Raw genomic sequence first — 20713 nt, 5'->3', positions numbered from 1 at the left:
TCTGTCCATGAAAACTGAGTAGTTTGATTAAAACACACTTTCTTAAAATCCCCCACGTGTGCTGCATTCCACTGTGGGAAAATAGCTTTTCTGCTATACAAATGAGACGTCATGGACGTTTTATCTTCCTGACATCAAGCAAGGTTGTCGCCACAGCAGGTGAATATTATGGTGGCAATCTATAAGTGAACTTGAAAACAGAAAAAAACAAACAAACGTATGCATATGGATAAATCTTTCTATGGACAAAATTATGTATAATAGTGACAAGATTGCTTGGGTGTCATATTTGTCAATGATAGAGTTTAATAAAGGACAAAAAGACCAGGAACAATGATGATTTATTGACTCTAGTAACACAAAACTCTCCTGGGAGTCTCCATGTTCAAAGACCATTAAAATGGGCTTTTAACAAGGGAAATAAATTATTATTTTGTGTTTTCACTGGTCAAAAAAATCTGGCAGCTCTAGCAGCTATATGATGTTCTGAACAAATGTGCCGAAGATAGTGGTTTGGTCCTTTTCAGCACAGTACACTTAGCTAGGATTACTGAGGCCTAATGGTGCAGCCATGAACAGCAGCCAGCAGTGGGCTCTCTCACCTGCTATGTCTCAGCCAGACCTCTTTGAAGTTGCAAAGCACAAAGATGCTTTTTGAAGTTAATGAAGCATCAGCACACTTCTTACACCAGCGCCACTGGGTCATTATGCACCGCCAATGTCAAGGCAGCAAAGAGCACTTCAGAAAAGTCAATAGGAAATGTTGCGAACACCCTGAAGTTCCCATGTAAAGGTCTTTTCAGTCATGTCAGCCGTGCAGATCTGCAGTCACAAATGTCTCCTGAACCGAACTGAACTATCTTAACTGAACTCAGAGTTTCTGGTGACAAAGTACACACTATCATGGGAATGCTATCAATTTCACATCATCAGCAAAGAGCGCATAAGCAGATGCATCACACCACTGCAAGATATCCATGTTGCTAGTGTACGAGACACGGGGACGAGACCGCCTCTGTCGCCCTTTGTGTGCATCCTAAAGCAGGAAACTGCATTAATGCTTCAAATCAACCTGAGTTGCTTATAAGGCATTGTGTAATTTGATGGGGCTTCATGTCAGAGCTGAGGCTCTGAACTGTGCTTTCGCAGGGGGAATCTGGCTGTTCTCCCTTTAACTTGTAACTGTTACTATGGGAACTGGCAACATGCTTTTAAGACTTGTGTGGTACCCTTTGAGAATATATCCTTGAAAGAAATCGGGAACTTTTGCCATCAAATAGTACAGAACAACAATATATTCAGCCAGTGTGTTACTACAGAGACGGCAAACAGACCACTGGGTGCTTTGTGGCATTTAATCTTTGATAATATAGTTTTTCTTTGACGGCAGTTATTAAAGCTACAAATATCAAGTGACAATCTAACTGTCAAGTAGAAAAAATTCAATAATTCGTTTTAATGCATAATTATATGTAATAACTGTAATAATGAAGCACATTCATTATTTGTAAACATGCAGAGTGACAGAAAGGAACAATGACCTACTACTGAGAACCAAATGTATTTTCACAGCCTCGGAATTAGTCATTTTGCTTCCTCTAACCTGCTACTGAGCACAGTGCAAACTTCTTCAAAACTCAAAAGGTTCAAAGACAAAAACAAAGCAGAATGCTTAGATTCCAATTTTGCACGGAGGCGACCTGAAAGCGAACGCACTCACATCGTGTACCCACGCATTGTTCACCTCACTCACTCGATACAATTATATAGACAAATGATGAGAATAAACAGAAAGACTACTGGGACAATAGCAATGTGGTTTGTTAATTTAAGCAATCAATGAAAAAGAAGAAATAGAAAATTACTTTGGTGCCTTTGTTTTGCCTTTCCAAAAGGGGGTACAGTACTTTATGCCAAACAGTATATCTCCTTGGAACCCAGTTACTCAATACAAGCTGGTGCACAGCGATTTCCTAACAGCAGATTACTTCCTCATCTTCTGTTTGATAAGAAAGGCCTGTTCCGACTCCTTTGAAACCTCTATTATAACGCTACTAGCCCATCTGCTTTGGGAGGGCAACTCCTCACAATGCAGGTAATGACATCACACAACATCCTACAAAGCTTCTTTGTCTTAGCCTTACCCTTACCAGCAGAGAATAACACACTGAAAGAGAGGAAACAGAAAAAAAAAAGGTATGCAATGATACTGTAAGGCGCAGCTGTTCACTTCACACCAAGCAGAGCGTTTCCAGAGACACAACATGAGTCAACATGCAAAGCAATGCAAGTTAGAACACCTCGGCTTCCCAGAAACCAAGCAGCGCAGAGAGCAAAGGGGAAAAGACTTTCCAGTCTGACCAGAGCAAAACTGTGACAGTCTCCCAATACCACACGCACACAGCTGGTAGCAATAATAGATGATCTCCACATTTGTAGTCTGTCTAGCAAGGTCAGATCTGGCATATATTGCAGTTGGGGCTTTGAGGGCATAATATCGTCTCCTATGGATAAGAACCCAGAGGAACCACAGTGCGTGTGTGCCAACAATTATGTGGAATACAAGGAAACTGAATCAGTTTTGTTCAGCATTTTGTTTTCCCCAGAAGACAAGAAGAAGAAGAAGAGGAGACAAAAGAACTAGCACAGAGCTCAGAGAGATGTGAGCATGATGCAAGCAAACTATGATCAATACAGTACCCTCACCTCAAACCCCCAATTTCCTTGATGTTATTTTAGGCACTGATAATAGACCTGCTTTATGTTGCTCCCACACATGTGCTTGGATGTGTAACAGGGCAGGTCGGGAGGGGGGCGGTGGTTCTCACAGTGTGTGAAAGTCTGATACACAAACAGAGAGGATTTTTTTTTTCACCCAAACTGCCATACTGTTCAGCAGGGTGCCCCACAACTAAGGCAAGCTGGATCCACATTGAAACTCCGCAGGCGATCTGCTGCAATCACCTGGTATGTGCATGTGCACTGATAGCTGTGTTTATTTGGGCAGAAGGGGGTCTGATCCTTTCTGACTGAATTTTTAGAGGGCTACTGCACTGATCAGGCCATGCCAGAGTTACTGGAGAGAGAGAAATGACCAGCTTAATCAGCCTACCTGTGATGTTGACGTCCACGATGCCGGTGCGAGTCCCGATGCCGTTGGTAGCGTCACAGACATACGTCCCAGCCAAGTCGTAGGTCACAGGGCCCTTGAAGAACAAGGTGTTGTTCTTGATTTCCACATTGCTGGGTAGGGAGCCATTTAAACTGCGATGAAAGAGAGAGAGAAAAAGAGAGAGGAACAATAATGCAGATGCCATAAAAAGGCAGAATTACTCCAGACCACTGAAAAAAAAGGAAAAAAACCCTCCCAGATGCAGCAAAGCAATTCAAAGCGCATAAAAAATACAGTCTCTAGTGCCAAACAAACTTGGATGTGGGTGTGGGTGTGAGATAAATACCAAGAATATTTGACAGTGCTATATTTCAGCCATCATCCATCAAGTCCAAACAAAATTATGAGGACAGGGAATCCCAGCAGGTCCAAACAGGTAAGATATAGCTGATGCCTGAGGACATGGACTTTTTGACACGTGGAATACAAAGCAGTGGCAGAGGAGAGGATTGTAGGGGGTAAAGGGGATGGGGGGGGGGGGCTTCCTTCCTAAACTACAGCACAGCACACATGGCTGAAGTCAAAACTCAGGGGAGCTGTCAGGAGAGGCAGCTGATCAAGCGATAAATGCAGAATCTACCAAATGCTGTGCTGTCATTGAGAACTGCAGCCTGTTTCTCCTGCCTGAGGTGTTTGTCTTCATGGTTCACTATCTCTACTGTGTTCAGACTTGCTCATGTCCTTTGATCAGGTCAGCAGACTTTGAGGCCATGGATCATGAACAAACAAAGCCTCTATTGTATTATCTGGACCCTTTTTATGGAGCCCGCAGGCTAGAAAAGGCATCAAATTTCACGACAATTAGATGTTTCCTGTTGAGTTTCCCTCAATTAGCCTCATCACCTGCTCTGAATAGGCCCAGCTTGAGCAGAGTTACAAAACATCATGATAATATTAAAGAGCCCCCTGGTCTGACTGAGGTGAGCTGCTGGTTGTTTCTTTAATCAATAAGGATGCTGCAAAGATTTCCTCCACTACTGTGGGCTCAGAAAGGCACACTGAGAAGTGCAGGCGTGCAAGAACATCAAAAACAATGTAGTGCTCCTATTCATTACAGTGAGAGAAAAACAAAATAACATCACGGCGAGGCAACAATATTAAGTTTCATGCTCACAATGGTCACGCATCAAGCACTTGAGGTTCACTTAACAGGCTTTTAACAAGGCTCTGCAATGACAGGGCCTACGACACACCGACAAGGTATTTAATAAAAATGTTAAGTACAAATAGCTGATCTCCGTGTGGTTAAATTTATCTGACAGAAGAAAATGTCAAAACAAGGCAAAATAAAAATATAAAAAAATACCACAGTATAGTTTTGTAGCAACAAAAAGTCCATAGTTCAGAACAAAAGTAATAGAAAGAGCTGCGGCTGAGCTGTTTTCATTGGCCACCTTGGCAAAGCAATTGCAATGGAGCCACAAACAACCCTCAATACAGTATGTCACGATTCAATAATCAGTTACCTTGTGAGCCGCTATCAAATGCTGAGTTCTGCAAAGCCCAATTGATTTGTTGCAGAAATGAAAGGCCGGCAAACTGTGATTCACCACGGACTCTGCCACTACCGAAGATGTCTGCATTTGTGTCAGACATTTGAATGCATGTCTGCGTGTGCACGTGTGTGCGGAACCAGAAAAATGAAAGACTAACAAACAACTTACGAGTTATGTATATTTTCTATTCCCTCGCTAGCCAGTCATGCGCAAGCATATATATGATATGTGTGTGCATATAGGTGTGTGTGTGATTGGACAGAATGCCAAACAGCAGCATTTAACAACTAACAACATTATGTGGAGGTGAAAAACATACTACCAATAATTAATGGGACTGGTAATAGGAAACTGATAAGATCACAACCTAATTTTAGTTAAAAGAAGAGATTAACAGGATTGCTCTTTTTAATCACACATCTGTCCGCTTATACTTTAAATTTGTGTAACGTGAAATGTTATTTTTTTGGAGAAACCCCAGGCAACAGGAGCAAGGAGCAATATTTAGTAAGTGCTCAAGCAGAAGTAGTTGTACAAAGCTGTTATACAACTTAAATATAATTTAGAGGGCTCTCCAGGTTTTATTCACACTGACTGGTGAGCAAAAAATGTAACCAACAGTTGTTTTATTGTGGCCTTTCATTGACATGACTAATAGAATCACATTTTTCACAATACAGATAAGTAAGCTGGCTAATTAAGTCTGCAGCAATCACACAGTGGAATGCAGCAGTTTACTTTAAATAATACAGATTTTTATTTTTAACGGGAAATGATGCGTCTGCTTGAAATACTTTCTTTTCTTTTAAAAACATCTCATAACTGTAGTGAATTGAATGTATGAAAGAATAGCCATGTTTTTAGCTCACCTTTCCTGTACTTATTGTTCTAATGCCCACTCAAAACTGCTGTGTGCACTTAAAACAGACTCCAGAAACGATGCCGTACGAACAAACATTTCAAAAACAAACAACACAGTTCATACAGGATGCATTCCTTTTTTTAGCTGAGCTACTTGAGTGAAGCTCCCCATTAACCCATTTTGAGAAATAGCTCTGGCAATGTGCTCTAAGAACAAGAGAAAAAAATCAAAGAGGCTTAGATGCTTTCCTCAAGGACTATATATGAAGGCAGAAAGTGATTGTGCAAAGTAAAAGCAAACTTTTTTTAATTATAGTTCCAACAGTAAATTGAACACAACACAAAATAAAAAATACATAAAATAAACCTTTTATGTAGTGTTTTTTTCTTGGAATTTCTATATTCAATTCCTTTTTAGATGTCTGTGTTTGGAGTTGAGTGTGACGCAATCCTGCCAGCTTGTTCTGGATCGTTCCGTCACAGCCTTGTGCTGACCTCCACAGTGGAGCCCAGGGGAACCTTCACAACAGATTTGGCATCTCATTTTCAGTGCAGCAATGGCCGTCCTCTCCTATCTGTCAGCACAGTGCCCTCGTCTTTCTAGATCACATCTCTTAACATCTCTTCCTCTTCGCCTCCTCTTCTCTTCCTATCTTCCTCTATCTCCTTAAATCTCGCCTTGCTTCTGATAAAAAAATAAACCCAAACAGGCCAAACAGAATATCCATTTTGTCTTTGTCTTCTGCTGCTATGTCTATATATCAGTAAGTATCAGTCTTTCTACCCTGAAAGCTAAATCTATGAATAAGACAGAACGGGAGAAAAAGAAACCCCTTCTGTCTCATTAAAATCCAGCAGTCGTCTGTAGAGTAGATACAATGAGGGCACAATGGTCTATTAATCCACATCCACTCAAGTCCACTGACATATTTCTCAACCTTTCTTTTACTAAGCAATTAAAGGACAAATTGCTACATTTATCTCTCAATTTTATAATATAATACTTGAATTTAAAAAGGTGATACTCTTTATATCCGAAGAACCGCACCCACTTTACTTCTTTATTCTTTCCTCGTCTTTTTTTTTTTGGTACTTGCATCTGATATTCAAAGGCAGTGAGGGGTTTGATCAGTCAAAATTATGGCAGTTATGCATTCACTTTTATTTCTTTTATATCTCAGTACTTACTTCATTATTTCTGTAAGCCCACTTTTCATGCTGTTCCTTAGAGCAGATCAAACCTGAGGTTACTTAGCAATTCTCCAACAGCTCGAAATCATGTTTGTGTCTGTTCTAGCCTTTGTATTTTCAGCGGTAGGCTCTCAGGCGAAAGCCCTGATGTCAGGCCTGCGGTATGTGGGCTTAATCCATGGCTCCCACTTCAGCTTCAGTTTCAGCCGTCTCTTTACTGTCTCGGGGACAACCCGCTGCATCTGTGCCCTTCAGAGAACACAACAGCACTAACAAAGATGCTTTCTCACCCCTCTACCTGCATCCTGGCCCTCCGACTTCAAAGCACATCCCCAAAAGCAAAGCAAATGGTGTTCTGTTTGCATTTATCTCCCACTATCTGTGACCATCGGGGAGATAGGGGTATATGTTGCTGCTGTAATAGGCCCATTGTGCTCTGCCTTGGGTCCTAGTCTTATCTTCATTACACGTTTTCTAAACAAACAAACAAATAAACTGAGACACATTTCTGGAGAGGATGAAGGAAGCAGCAGTGTTTTTATCTTTGAAGATTACTTTCTTGTATATATGCCTTGAAACAAATGTTCACTTTGACCATTCGGTGAAATTGCCTCCCGTTGCATTAGTAAGCCCTCTATAAAACTTTTTTTCCTCCCCTAGAAATTTAACCTGAGAAAAACAGCGTGTATCCCTGCAGCCTCGTCCTCTGAGCCTTAAGGTGTTTTGTTACGGTTTAGCCATACTTACAGTTTCCACTGGTAGATCGTGACAGGGGGGTTAGCATCAGCCCTGCAGGTCAGCTGAACATTCTGACGGTTCAGGTACCAGTTTCCATCAAACCCCTCGATCTGCACCTCGGGTTCATCTGCAAGGAAAGAGCACTCCTGTCAGTTATCCCTCATAATCCACTGCTCTATTATTGTGCCTTTGCTGAAGGACACTAGCAGTTTGCCTTTCCAAACCCGTCCACTTTAAAGTAGCAGATAGCTCATATTAGCTTGAGACAATGGATCAAAAATCGTCTTGACCAGATGATCTAAAAAAAAAGAAAAAATTATCTACTTCTTCACATTTAATTTTTACCTTTATGCTACTTATTCACATGAAAACTGCATATAAAAGATTAAATGGACTAGTAGTGTCAGGAGTTCACAGGATCTAATGGTATACTGCTAATAATTTCAGATAATGCATGATACAAATAATGCTTTACTGGTAAACAGACAAAATGCCAACTGTGTTTATGTATTATAAACATAAGTGCATTACGATTTTGGCCACCTAGAGCACTTTGGAGTGCTTATTCAGAAAGGACACCTATTAATTCTATTAACACCCATATTACTCACTGTTCTAACAATTATATAGACATCAATGAACATTTACCTGTCTTAAGGCACAAGAAAACGTATGACATATGAGCAATCGTAGCAATAATAACTGCACATTTATAAAATTATACAGCTGAATGCCATCCTGGATAATGCTATCTAGCCAGGTAGCATAATAGTCAGTTAACCGCTGGCTCTGTCCCTACATTCAAGATGGATGTTGAAGAAAAGAGAGCAGAGATGCCTGTAAGTAATATATAAAGAAGAGAAGAAGCTTTGTCTGGTGTTTTGAAGTTTTTTTTCTAGTGGATGATAGAATACATTTTGCCACAACGTTTAAAAGGACAGGCTCCAGTGGAGTTTGTTTCAAAGTCTCACTTTGAAAATTTAAGAGAAAATAGTGGCAACAAAAACTGGCATTACATCTACCTGAAAGGCAGAACCAGCCAGCTGTTAATGACTGAGTCTAAAGCCCTGCACCAAATACTAACTGTTGGTAATATACCCTAAAAGTAGACTAGGAGGCTATTGTTTAGGTTGTGTGGTTTAATTTTATTTATTTATTCATCTTTTTAATGATAACAATGATACTTTTCAACATTTCCTAAGCCTACTTTTGCAAAAATAATATTAATAATAATTGCTTGAAAACACCAGAATCTTGAAAAAAAGGTTAAAAATTTTGGTCATCCAAATAATACAGCAGTGTAAAAGAACCATGGCACACTTGCCAACACAACATGAAAAAACAGGTCTTGTTTAAGCATTGATTTTTCTCTAAATACATCATTTTTGGTAAATAGTGTTTGTCTTGAATAATTGTTTATTCAGTCATTCTATTAATTATTGATTCTATAAGTTATGTCAACAGAACTGGGGAAAAATAGATTTCTAACATGCTTAGACTGAGTCTGGCGCTGTAGTTTACTGCTCATTTGTTTTCTAGTAATTAACCTTTGTTTTGGTGTAAACTGTGCTGAGTGGTGTCATCTGGTGACAAAATCATCACGTGGATGCAGGACAAAATAAAAGCACAGACAAAAAATAGTGAAGTAGTAGGAGAGCGGTGTCTTACACTGAACGTTGAGCACCACGCTGTCTGTGATCTTCTCATTTCGGTACGTGACGATGCACGTGAGCTTCTGTTTGTGGGTCTCGCGGCTCGGTATCACCACATAGTTGCTCCGGACCGTCACTGTCCCATTCTGGTTGCGAGTCTCCTGGTAAGTGGCTTCGCCTTTCAACCTGGTATCCCATTTGATCACGCTTGGGGGCTTTCCATTCGCAGATACACAAGTTGCAACTGTCATCTTACGCTTCTGAGCCCTAGCCACAATCGTAGGGGTCGTCAAGGTCATACGTGTCATGGGCCGAGCTGCCGAGTAGAAAGGAGAAATTAATTTTCAGGAAGAAAAGAGTCACTCAAGAATGAGCTTGATTTTTTAATTTCACTTTCCATTTTATTTTAGTGTGTAGTCTTGTCTGCTTTTCTAACAATCAATTTCCTGAAGTAAATTAAACTAAGAAGCTGAGATGAAAATAACATTGTTTTTCTTCCTTCACTCCTCAAAGCTCTCAGATGTAGAACCCACTTGCCTATCCAAATGCGCAGTCATCCAATTTCAATCCTTTGTGAGTTGCCAATCAGAAATCTACTCTTAGTACATCAAAAGGCAGGCTTGAGCTTGAGCAAATGCACAACTGAAAGAGATAGGCTATAAAGAGGCCTCTTTGAAGGCTGCCGGTTGGTTATCTGCACACATGTTCCTGATGTTCACTGAGCCTAAAAACTGAGTCACTGAAGCCTAAAAAGTCCTGGGAGGCCAAATGACACAAAATGGGGACTCGGAGCTGACTAAGAAGACCCGGCAACAGGGACTACTTAAGCCAAGTGCTATTTCTTTTACCGGTGCTCAATAGAACACAAACCAACACTTAATTTCTAATTAGCTCTCTAATCAGAGTCAGCACGCAACCTTTTCAAAGCTGCCTCTTTCCAAGATAAACTACATCTCTTTTTTTTGCCACACTACTATTCAAGCCAAATTATACACTCAGAAGTGCTCCTATTGATTTCCATTTCACCTGCCATTTTTATCAACTAACCTCTGCGAAAGTTTCCTGTTTTATAAAAGCTATTAGGCCCATGTTATATGGAATTCACCAATATATATATCATTCATTGACGTGGCTCTTGGTGCTGCTCTGCAACTTCAATAGTTTCAACAACAAAGAGGACAGTTATACCGAGAGCTTCAGCAAACATATAGAAAGCAGCCGGCGTCGAAGAGAAGAGCTGTAAATATGTTTTTACTAAGCCTTTCACTCAGGTTGTCAGGTTGACCCTGTTTGATCTGTTTCAAAGTCAATAGGACACCAAATTTGAGCAACAGGGTTTTCATTCCTTTGATTGTTCATCAGACCAGCATAAGCGTGCTCCAGGAAATAACTCCTTAACTGATGTTCAGACGTTTAACCTGTTTTTTTGGGGGGGGGGTTTACTCTCTTATCTTGACTCTAAAGATAGGTAACTTTTCCAGTGAAGTATATGTGACTAACTTTTTTTCCATAGGATCTTTGTAAGAAGTCACAGAATATGTTGGGCAGGTTGTTCCACTCACTAAAGACATACTTTCTGTTTCCCAGAAGCTGGTAATTTTAAATGTTCCCATTCACTCGGTGGATTAAGCTTAATAATTTGATCTCGCTACAATTTAGCCTTTCTTAAATGTAGACGTCTTGAAGATGGATGTTTATCAGGCAGCGTTTTGGGAATATTACTGCCATTAATGAAATCTCTCACAGTTTTAATGAGAAACCCAAAGGTCCATATATACATTACGAACATGTTTTGAATGTTCAGCTACTGCTTTATTGGAGATAAGTCTTGGATAAATTCTAGACACAAGCCTGGAGAATGGGAAACAATGAGAGATTAGATTACTAAGATTTAGATCCCTACAGAACTGCTAAAACCAGATTAGGAAAAAAAATGTTCCTTTCAAATTACAGATTAAAGCAGAATTAAAATCAGTGCAGTTCTTACCATACACAGTAAGGTTGACCATGTTCTCACGGTTGCCTGCAGGAAATGTGGTATACTCGCAAATGTAGGCAGCCTCGTCGGACAGCTGCAGGTTGGAGAACACAATTGTGGTGTCTTCCAATGAGGGAGTACGATGACGAACAGCTGCATGTTTGAAGCTGACCCGCTCCTTGAAGGGCGGCAGCACAGACACACCCAGGGCCGGGTTGGCGATGGCCACATTCTGTTTGGTGCCATTGAGAAGCTTCTGCCAGGTTACTTGGGAGATCTTGACTGGTGGATTACTGTTGCTGAAAACGCAGCGCAGCTCCACTTGTGAACCCACGAAGCCAGACTTACTGGTGTCCATCTGTACCATCTGTCCACTGCCAGCTAGACACAAAGAGGGGGGTGGAAAGGAAAAAAAAACATTTAATTACGATTAACAAGTGTCCAAGGCCAAGCAAGCACTCCAGTCAATAGCAAGTACATGCACTGAAAGTCAAGGAGTCAATTCAGCCTCCTAGGTAGTACAAGCACGCACAACACTCAGAAGTCAGACTCGTGGATTCAACCATACGCACCTGTGTGCCACAGATACTATATCTGCCCCCTATACATAAAACAAGTTGGTTCATGGTGGTGGTTGTGTGCGAAAGCTGTGGGAGTTGTTATTAACATAATGGGCACATCCATACAAGCCTGCCTTTGTCCACAAAGGTGCTGTTTCTGATGAGATGGGAGGGCCGAGCGAGAACCAATGCATCACTAATGAATGAGTACAAGGGCAGTGAGCTGGAGCCAAGTCGTCGTCTGCTGCGCTCTCCTCCACCTACCCAGCAACACACTGGGTAGCCTATTGTAATTTTAATTACTTTTTACTCACAAATACTTCAATGACTGCCTGGAGCTCCTATTAGGAGAAACAATGTGTAGTCCTGTGTAAGCACTCAAAACAATGAGAACACACATTAGCTGTATTAAAAGAACCCAGCAATTAGGCACTCCTCCTTTACTATCTAAGCCTGTGCGGAGCATGGTGGCAAAAGAAAAGGTCAATTAGAGAACATGGACCTTCGGTTTAGTCTTTCATGCATATATTGACCTTGTGCTAAACTGAACTGTTGAATACCGTTCTTTGTAATGCGTTTTTGCTTTTTATTTAACATTAGCAGTTATCAGCCTTGGATTAACTGTTCCTTACAGTCTCTATGCCTTTATTAAGAACTGGAAGCATAAGATGGAAAATTAAGTGACAGGAAGAATAATTACACAAGTCACTCCCTTATTCACACATACCGATCTGTCAGAATTGATCATTTGATACTTTTTTCTATATCAGTATAAACAGAACATTTTGGGGTTTGGATCTATTGGCTTGACACAATCTGTAGTCTCAACATGGATGTCATTTCAGTCAGGGATGTCATTCAGTGCGAGCAGCAATTTTTCCAAACTGAATAACTGATTAGTTGAAAAAGAATACATTAAGTTTTAAGCCTAATTAAGATTAGGCTTAAAACTTTTTGCTAAAGCATATAGTTAGTGTTGGATCAGGTGACCCTGAATCCTCCGTTAGTTATGCTGCAATAGGCGTAGGCTGCTGGGGGATTCCCATGATGCACTGAGTATTTCTTTTCCAGTCACCTTTCTCACTCACTATGTGTTAACAGACCTCTCTGCATTGAATCATACATGTTATTAATCTCTGTCTCTCTTCCACAGCATGTCTTTATCCTGTCTTCCTTCTCTCTCCCCAACCGGTCGCAGCAGATGGCCCCGCCCCTTTCTGAGCCTCGTTCTGCCGGAGGTTTCTTCCTGTTCAGAGGGAGTTTTTCCTTCCCACTGTCGCCAAGTGTTTGCTGTATGTATTATTATAGGGTCTACCTTACAATATAAAGCGCCTTGAGGCGACTGTTGTTGTGATTTGGCGCTACATAAATAAAATTGAATTGAAATTAATGCTGAAGGTAACTAGTGCATTTTTTTGGTTTCTTTTTATAATCTGTAGTAATAGGTCTTCTTCATGGATAACAAACAAGTACAAGTTTCACTTAAACCTGCTCTGAGCTCTGCAGTGTCAGCAGTCTGAACAGATGTGCCATTGCAGGGCACCTACATCCTGTTGTTTCAACACTTCTTTGTTATCTCGTGCTACAATTTATGGTCGTTTCCAGGTGAAGTCTGATGATGTCCCATTTCCTGAAGCGACAGCCCCTGACTGAGCTTGTATTTACAACCAGAGGCAGCCATAATTATCTTCTATGGATACACAACTATCCGCAGGAAGAAAGACTGAAATTCCTTCGTTAATCACGCAGGACTCATAAAGCCACCAATGTATCCACTCATAAACAGGCTGAAAATATGCTGTGGTCTCAAGTAGAGAAGTGGGGCCTAAACATATGCACCACAAGCAGAGCGGCTCTTTAACGCTGAATAACTGCATCACAATGATGGATAATCGCTGCCCTCAGAAATAAAGTTTCCACAGGGGGGCTTTAAAATGTGTAAGAATGCGTGAGAGAAATCCATTTCTGTATACACTCATTCACTACAATATCTGATGTAGTTGATCTTTAACTATACAAGGATCTGAGGAAGAGGGGAAAGCGAATTCTGTGTATGCAAGGCTGTCAAACTGTCTTAAGTACCGGCAGCGACTGTTATGTTAAGATTTTTCTTGTAAAAACGGTAGGTAGTCAGCCAAAGGACGTGAAGGCCCAATACATGCATGTAGAGAGGAAATGGTGCAGACTCTGGGTAGACCATTAAGATTAACCATGTATTTTTCCTCAGCAGGCTGAGAACTCTCAGGTTGAATGACTTAGGCTGGAAAGCAATGCATTATGAGAGAAAGGCAATTTCGATCTATTATTATGTGCTTTCGCTCAAATGCTGCCTTTGCGGCCTACATCAAATCACATAAAAAAATAAAGTGACAACCTTTTGAAGTTACTGAGTGCACATCATCTTTCATTTCCTTCTGACCACATCAGCAAGACCCTCTCTATAGAGATTTAGACTTGGGGGATTTGAAGATGACAGATTGATTTACTAATGCAGTTTGACAGAGAGGACTGGCAACCTTGTCATCTGTACCTTGAGAACCACCTGTGTCCTTGTGCACCCCAGGGCAATGCTTTACTCCATTTTATCACAGCTTAGATTACCAGTTGTGGCAGCTATAGTATGATATTTTTGAAATAGCAAACACAATTTACTGCGTGACAACACTAGTTAAAGTTTAATCTTAAGTTGGTCTGAAGTGGAGGAGCTGCATGCTGCATGTGGCGGGGGCTGTAAAGAACTCATAAACATGTACCTGGCCAGACCTCATCCATTTCAGCGCTAAAACAATAGTGGCAGGGGCCGGCTGTGCAAAGAGCCCCTTCCCCCTCTCGCTTTGCTCTTCCTTCCTTCTTTCTCTGATGCTACCAACTCAGATTGAATCAACTAAACAGCAACTAATGCAAATGGAAACTCGAGGAATAGGCATAATTATACAGTCACAGAGCCCAAATTCACTCTGTGAAAGGGCCAGAAGCCCCCACTGGGAACCCTTTCACTCAAGGACTGTTGGACTCTTTGGCTGAGCAGAGTCTATAATTACAGACTACATAACAGAGTGGCAAATGCCACAGAAAGCACTGTCACATACATGCATGAGATTCTAAGAAGGTAGGTTGGAGTGGGGGCTTAATGAAAATCAGTGATGCAAAAACAGAAGAGAAAAACGGAAAAAGAGATAGGCAAAGTAGAGAAGTGTAGAACTGTCGAGAGGGAGAGAGAGACAAAGAAGTAGGTGGAGCTGTAGGGAGGACTGTAGGTGCGCTACTGGTTTGAGGTTGGCTGGCATTATTGCCTGTGCTGCTGCTGTTTTGTTCTCACACTGACAAGAGGATGATTGGGGGAACAGTCATGCTCTAATACACCTGTGGATGGGGTAGGCACTGCCTTAAGAGTTGCCAAAGGAGAGAGGAGTCGTGTTTCTGGAAGGAAAAGCGATAGGACAAACAAACAAAGCAGAAAGTACTTCCAAGCTGGCAAAATATTAAATTAAAAAAAAAAAAAAAAAAGAGTGGCTTGATTCTCACCAGGTGAGCTGAGTTGGATCAACGGGGACATAAGGGGCAGTATTAAAACAGCTGCTGTGCCGTCTGGCCCTGCGCTGATAGCAAGAGACTCCCAAGGCCTCGGCACAGAGCTGTGCACGGAACATTCAACTGTAATAAGATCTGGCCTGTCAGGCAGAAAGGAAAAGCATGTGCTTTGTGTTGTTTGCATATGGCGCATTGGACATTGTGCATTAGAAGCTGCACCAAATAAAAGCCTTCAGTCAAATGGACTCTCCATGGTGCATGGACAATGTCCAGGAAAATAGAAAATGTATTCAAATTAGTCACATTGAAACATTTTATTAACCAGGTGGGAAAACAAAGATAAAACAAAAAAAAATAACAGAATTAATTCCTGTCTGTAGCGAGCCAAAATGAAGGATGCAAACATTTAACATTTGCCTTTTTTTCTTTGCTGTAGAGAATTTAAGTTTTTTAACCAAATACAAAGATCAGCCCACAGATAAGCCCATAGGACCTTGTTCTGGTACATATAAAATCACCATGATAATATTAAACTAATAAATTTAATAAGTATACATAACATTGAAAACAGGCCCAACATCTCCTTCAGACCAGGAAGGAATATATCTCATAGCTAAAATCTAACACTGTTGTCTTTTAGTAGCCAAATTGGCAGTATTTCAAAGGTAGTTATTGCCTACTTCAATATTGTGCATCCAAAGGAATCCATTGTGCGTGAGTCAAATAAAGTTCAGAATAATTCACCTCAAGCTGCTGCAATGCGAGGAAGGCAAAGATTAAATAGAACTGAATGCATATTTTAGAAGAAGCACTCATTAATGTCTTCTATTTAAAGCTGCACCAGGCAACTCGGCACACTGTCAGTCCCAAATGGCAGCGAGACGTCTCCGTTTGAAGTTTCAACACTTCAAAAAGCCCCAAATGTGTAATGTGATGTCATCAATTCTTTTTGGACTGAAATGTCATCCTTTCAGTGGCTTCGGAGGATAGAAATGAGAAAGAGTTTTAGTTTTCACTGAAAAGAGTGCCACTTCCTTAAACAAGAGGAGATCCAACTTCCGTAAAATTATTTCACTTACGCAAATATGTCAAAGTTTTCAGTGGCACTACAGTCTTTTCTAGCTCCCCTGCAAGCGTGAAGTATTTTGGTATAAACTTCTTGCCAAGTGCAGCTTTAAAGCTTATCACATGAAAACACATCATCTCCTCACGCTTGATATGCTTTGGTTGCTCCACTCTACTGTTGCTTAAGTGGGATGCTGATAGATAAAACATGGCTTGAGCCGCACGGGATAATGACTGTTTAATGTAGTCCCAGTTCCCACGGCAATGGCACAGTCCTCTATGCTCCCCTATTCATGACCACACATGGGGTGTTTAGGGGGAGTCCAAATCTACTGTCTCATACACACACAGAAACCTCCCATTAGCAGCTTGTTTATTCCCCTGGTAGGACAATTTTACTCTTTTTGTTTGTCAGTGAGTAATTTAAAGCTCTTGCAGTGGCATTTTGCTCATGTTTTATAACAAATAGTAGTGATTCCCAAAATGATTTATAAAATAAATGATGGTATTCTTCTTAGGGGCATCTGGGAACTCTTACTGTCCCCGAAGCTTTAATACAAACAGATAGGGCACTTCATTTAAGGATAAGCCATATGCTATGTGTACTGCTGCTCTTTATTGACTGTGGCCATTTAGCTTTTTGAGACAGAGCAGTACGTGTCAGAGAATTTGTTTTAATCTACACTCAGACACTATTTGATGGTGCTTCAGCCAGGTCTCTTGGGTAAACAATGGTGTACCTGCCAAAGCAGCTCTCTTTACCCTCTGTCTCCCCAAGCAAACATCCGACTACAGAGGCAAGCGAAACCTCACTGGAACAGATGGTTTAGTACCCGTGCTCATAATTTTCCACTATCTGGTTCAAATTTGAAATGCTTTTTTGTACAACACGCTCTTTCATTGAGGACAATGTAACATCTGCTGCGCTGTAAATGTTAATGATTATCAGGAATATTTATTATGTTAGGCAACTTCCCAACCTGGGACGGCTCCATGAGAGGCACTGTGCATTTCATTTGAACTATTTGCAATGGCTGTTTGAGCAAAAGAGTATCGTAATGGCTGACTACCGTCGCACAGTAGTCATGTGTTTTCCACCGGGGCTATAAAATTGCTACTTTCGGGTTGGCAGTGTGTAGCATCGGCTACTCAACTATGCACACAGGCTCTCACCTAATGTAGCTGCATCCATCGTTTGTAAAGCAACATGGGGTTCAGAGCACAAGCCCACACACACACACACACATGCCCCTCGAGCAGCTTTAAGGCATTTCAAATGTCAAGGGGATGCATCACTTTGCCTGCAACAGAGCTTCTCATCTTAGTTCAGCGGGATAATGATTCATCCTTGAATGAAAAAGTGGAAAACATCACTACTCCATTTTGTTATCAGACAATTTCAAAGAAGCAAATCTACAAGACAGTGGAGTTTAGTGTGCCCTTTTTGGGAACCTCTCACGATACCCTTTGAATTTAAAACATAAAGTGGATAGCAGTGCCTGTGGATTTTCAGTAATTAATATGTGTTTTTATTCTAGTCTAGCAGGAAATAAGCTAAAAGCAATTTGGGATTTTGGTTGTCTTTGACCGAGGCAATGACAAATAAAGCTTGGCCAAAAATAAGACTTTTGCCCTACAGAGAGAGAGAGCAAGAGTGGAAGAGAGAGACAGAGAAAGTATAGCACGTATTGAGTGTAAACACAGAAAGAGCTTTGACCCTCCTCCCTCAGCCTGCAGCTTAACAAAACAAGGCCACCAAGGTTTCGGTTCTACGACACAAAATAAACAGAGCTGACGTTACCTGACCAAATGGCGAGATGACATCATCCACTGATACCAGATAGCAATCAACTGTCAGCAAACAAAAGGCCGGGTGCAAGGGAAACGCAGCGATAACCTTCCTCTTAGTAAATGAGTGACTGTAAGCGTCAGAGTTGTGTGCGGCTGACTGATACTTGGAGAGAAAAGCTGGGAACCCTCCAGGTGTTTCAAGTATCTACAACTGTGGTATCAGAAATAAAATGCTGCGCTATAAGAGTAACATCAGCCAGATAATAGCACACTTTATCAGACAGCTCTCAAGCCATGACGCTAGGGACCGCTTACATGGACCAGACAATTAGTCAGCAAAGCATCTCGTCCACAGAATGGGTTCAGCGTTCACAATGATGCGCGCTGGTTATTTTTCAATAATGCAAACGTTTCCCTGGGCTTTCAAACAAGAGCAGCTGTTGGACGTCTTAATAGGAAAGAGCTGATCAATAAATAAAAAGGGGGCCACGGGCGAACTGCGACGCGATGCATTACGGCCTCAGACAGGTTGAGCCACAGCGTCTGCAGGTATCAGCTTGGAGCACGAAGCAGTTAAGGGGTGGGGTTACATGAATGTGATGTAGAGGATTTTGGGGAGTTAAGGAGGAGGGTAAGCAGTGAGAGTGACACGTAGTGGGTCAGACGCGGTGAGCAGATTACAGCACTCAGGATATTAAAGCAGAGGAGAGACGATGCTGCAGGCGGCACAACTCCCGTGGAAATTTCAGCATTAGTACGGGCCGACAAAGCGGCTATGTCCACATATACATTTGACACAGTTGACATAGCAACACAATAACACAATTGCTGCAGGAGCAATGGGACATAGTACTAGTGGACAGGGGAGAGATTCAGACTAAGGAATAGTACACACTTCAGAGATACATAAATTTGACGTTTGGTGGGTTAACACTCCCTTGAGCCACTGGTTGTCACCGGTGGGGCACGACACAACAGTGTGAAAAATATTACACTGAATCTATTTGATTTGGGAGCAAAACTCACCATACTCATCCTTTTCAAAGTAAAATTCCACTTTTTTTGTAATTATTTATGACTGATTAAAAAATAGAGTGGGGTGAGGGGCATGTAAATGTTTTGCTGCTGAAGTGGGGCATTGCAAAAGCAGTTTGAGAACCATTGCCTTAAGCTCACTTCAAACGCCATTTAAAAGTAAAACAATATATTTTTTAAGTGTAGAAATACCGGTAAAACTAGGCCATGTGCACAAATCCCCCAAATTAGCAGATATGTCTACTTGCTGAGAGGGGATTTTACATTTTTCTGTCAAAAGATGTTTCAGGGTATCACCTTGAACCCTTGGGACTTTTAAGTTAACAATTTTCTGATATCTTGCCCTTGCATCAGCCAGTATTAATGGTGTTTTTCTACATATGAACCTCAAATGCCCTGACTCAATATGCATAGGACAATGAAGCATACAGATTATGTATAAGAATGATACTGGGATGGGCAGTATAGGATGGCTAAGCCAGCACCCACAGCAGTACCCTATACCTCTGCTAAGAACTCAGCAAATACAGCATGAAATGCATATAAAGTCCTGCCAAAAAGTGCTGAGAAAGAGTCTGGCCCTGGACAACCACGCATGACAAATCCTTCTCTCACACCATCTGTTCCATTGTCCAGAAGTAAAGATAAGTCTTGCATAGAGTACAAACACGGAATATTTCCATGTGATTATGCCAAGCACTTGTGTTGGATACATTCTAAAACATTAAGATTTCAAAAATCAAACAACCATTCAGCTGAAACCGGATGATCAATTATTGGCTGCACATAAGAATAGAAATGGGCATTGGATGCGGGAATCTGCACGCTCAGTCAAAACAACATTGTATGGGTGTAAATCCATACACCCCATGCAAGGTGACCTTTAGAAATACTCAGTGAGAGCACAGAATATCACTTTTTTTGCATGTCTGACCCCTGCTGACCTTTATTGGTGGAGTTTTTTTTTCCCTTTTTCCACCAACAAAGGCCAGCTGATATCCTACAGGCATGCAGGCTGGAAGAAGCCTTTCGAGGATAAATAGGTCCAGTATAAGCATAGCGAGGAGCACTGTTGCATGACCAGTGGCTTATTAAACCCAAGGAATGAGAACGTACAATCAATATTTGATTAGAGACACTTGTGATTTTTTCTGACATTTCCACTCTGAGTAGCCTCTGTAGATTTCTTGAAACAAATTAAAGTTGTGCATATCATACATTTTTAAGGACGTGTAGAGAAAAATAGAAGAACTGGCAGTCATCAAAGTGCATCTCTAATTGTGCTTGGGACACAAACAGGACATTGGGGGCAACGTGCACACAGCTAGTCTTGTTGGTGTTTTGCACAGAGCTATTTTTCTCTAGCATTGCTGGAGCAGGCCATTTATACAACAGATCCATTAACATATAGGAGAGGGAATTCACACTCCAGCTGGAGTGGGAAGTGGGCTGAAGCCCCAGTCTGCTATCAATTAACAAGCACACTTAGTATGTGTCTGAGTCATGATCGTCATGGGACTCAGAAAATGCTGTGCATTTGCTCAAGATGTGCCGTCAATAGCCATGCTGCAGATTAGCAGCCGTTGTACCATGTCTGATGGTCTTCTAACTGTAAGCAACAGAAGCAACTCACCAGTACGCTG

At 41.3% G+C, this 20713-nt stretch overlaps 1 protein-coding gene across 10 annotated transcripts in view; it reads right to left on the bottom strand.

Annotated features, from left to right (window-relative positions):
* Window positions 1–20713, bottom strand: part of nectin1b (nectin cell adhesion molecule 1b) — a 156842-nt gene that overhangs the window by 96492 nt on the left and 39637 nt on the right. For all 10 annotated transcript variants that reach the window (XR_013093014.1, XM_076873395.1, XM_076873391.1 and 7 more), the window contains exons 2-5: window positions 11098–11469; window positions 9127–9426; window positions 7468–7585; window positions 3113–3264 (exon numbers count right to left, since the gene is read on the bottom strand). Coding sequence is in view for 9 of the 10 variants with exons in the window: in XM_076873395.1 (XP_076729510.1) it covers window positions 3113–3264; window positions 7468–7585; window positions 9127–9426; window positions 11098–11469 (942 nt within the window). In the remaining variant the exon portion in view is untranslated. The remainder of the gene's footprint in view (window positions 1–3112; window positions 3265–7467; window positions 7586–9126; window positions 9427–11097; window positions 11470–20713) is intronic.

This window comes from Maylandia zebra, linkage group LG14 (assembly GCF_041146795.1).
Source record: "Maylandia zebra isolate NMK-2024a linkage group LG14, Mzebra_GT3a, whole genome shotgun sequence".
Taxonomy (NCBI): Eukaryota; Metazoa; Chordata; class Actinopteri; order Cichliformes; family Cichlidae; genus Maylandia; species Maylandia zebra.
Note: the sequence above shows the minus strand (reverse complement) of the source record. Positions and strands in the feature narration are given on the sequence as shown.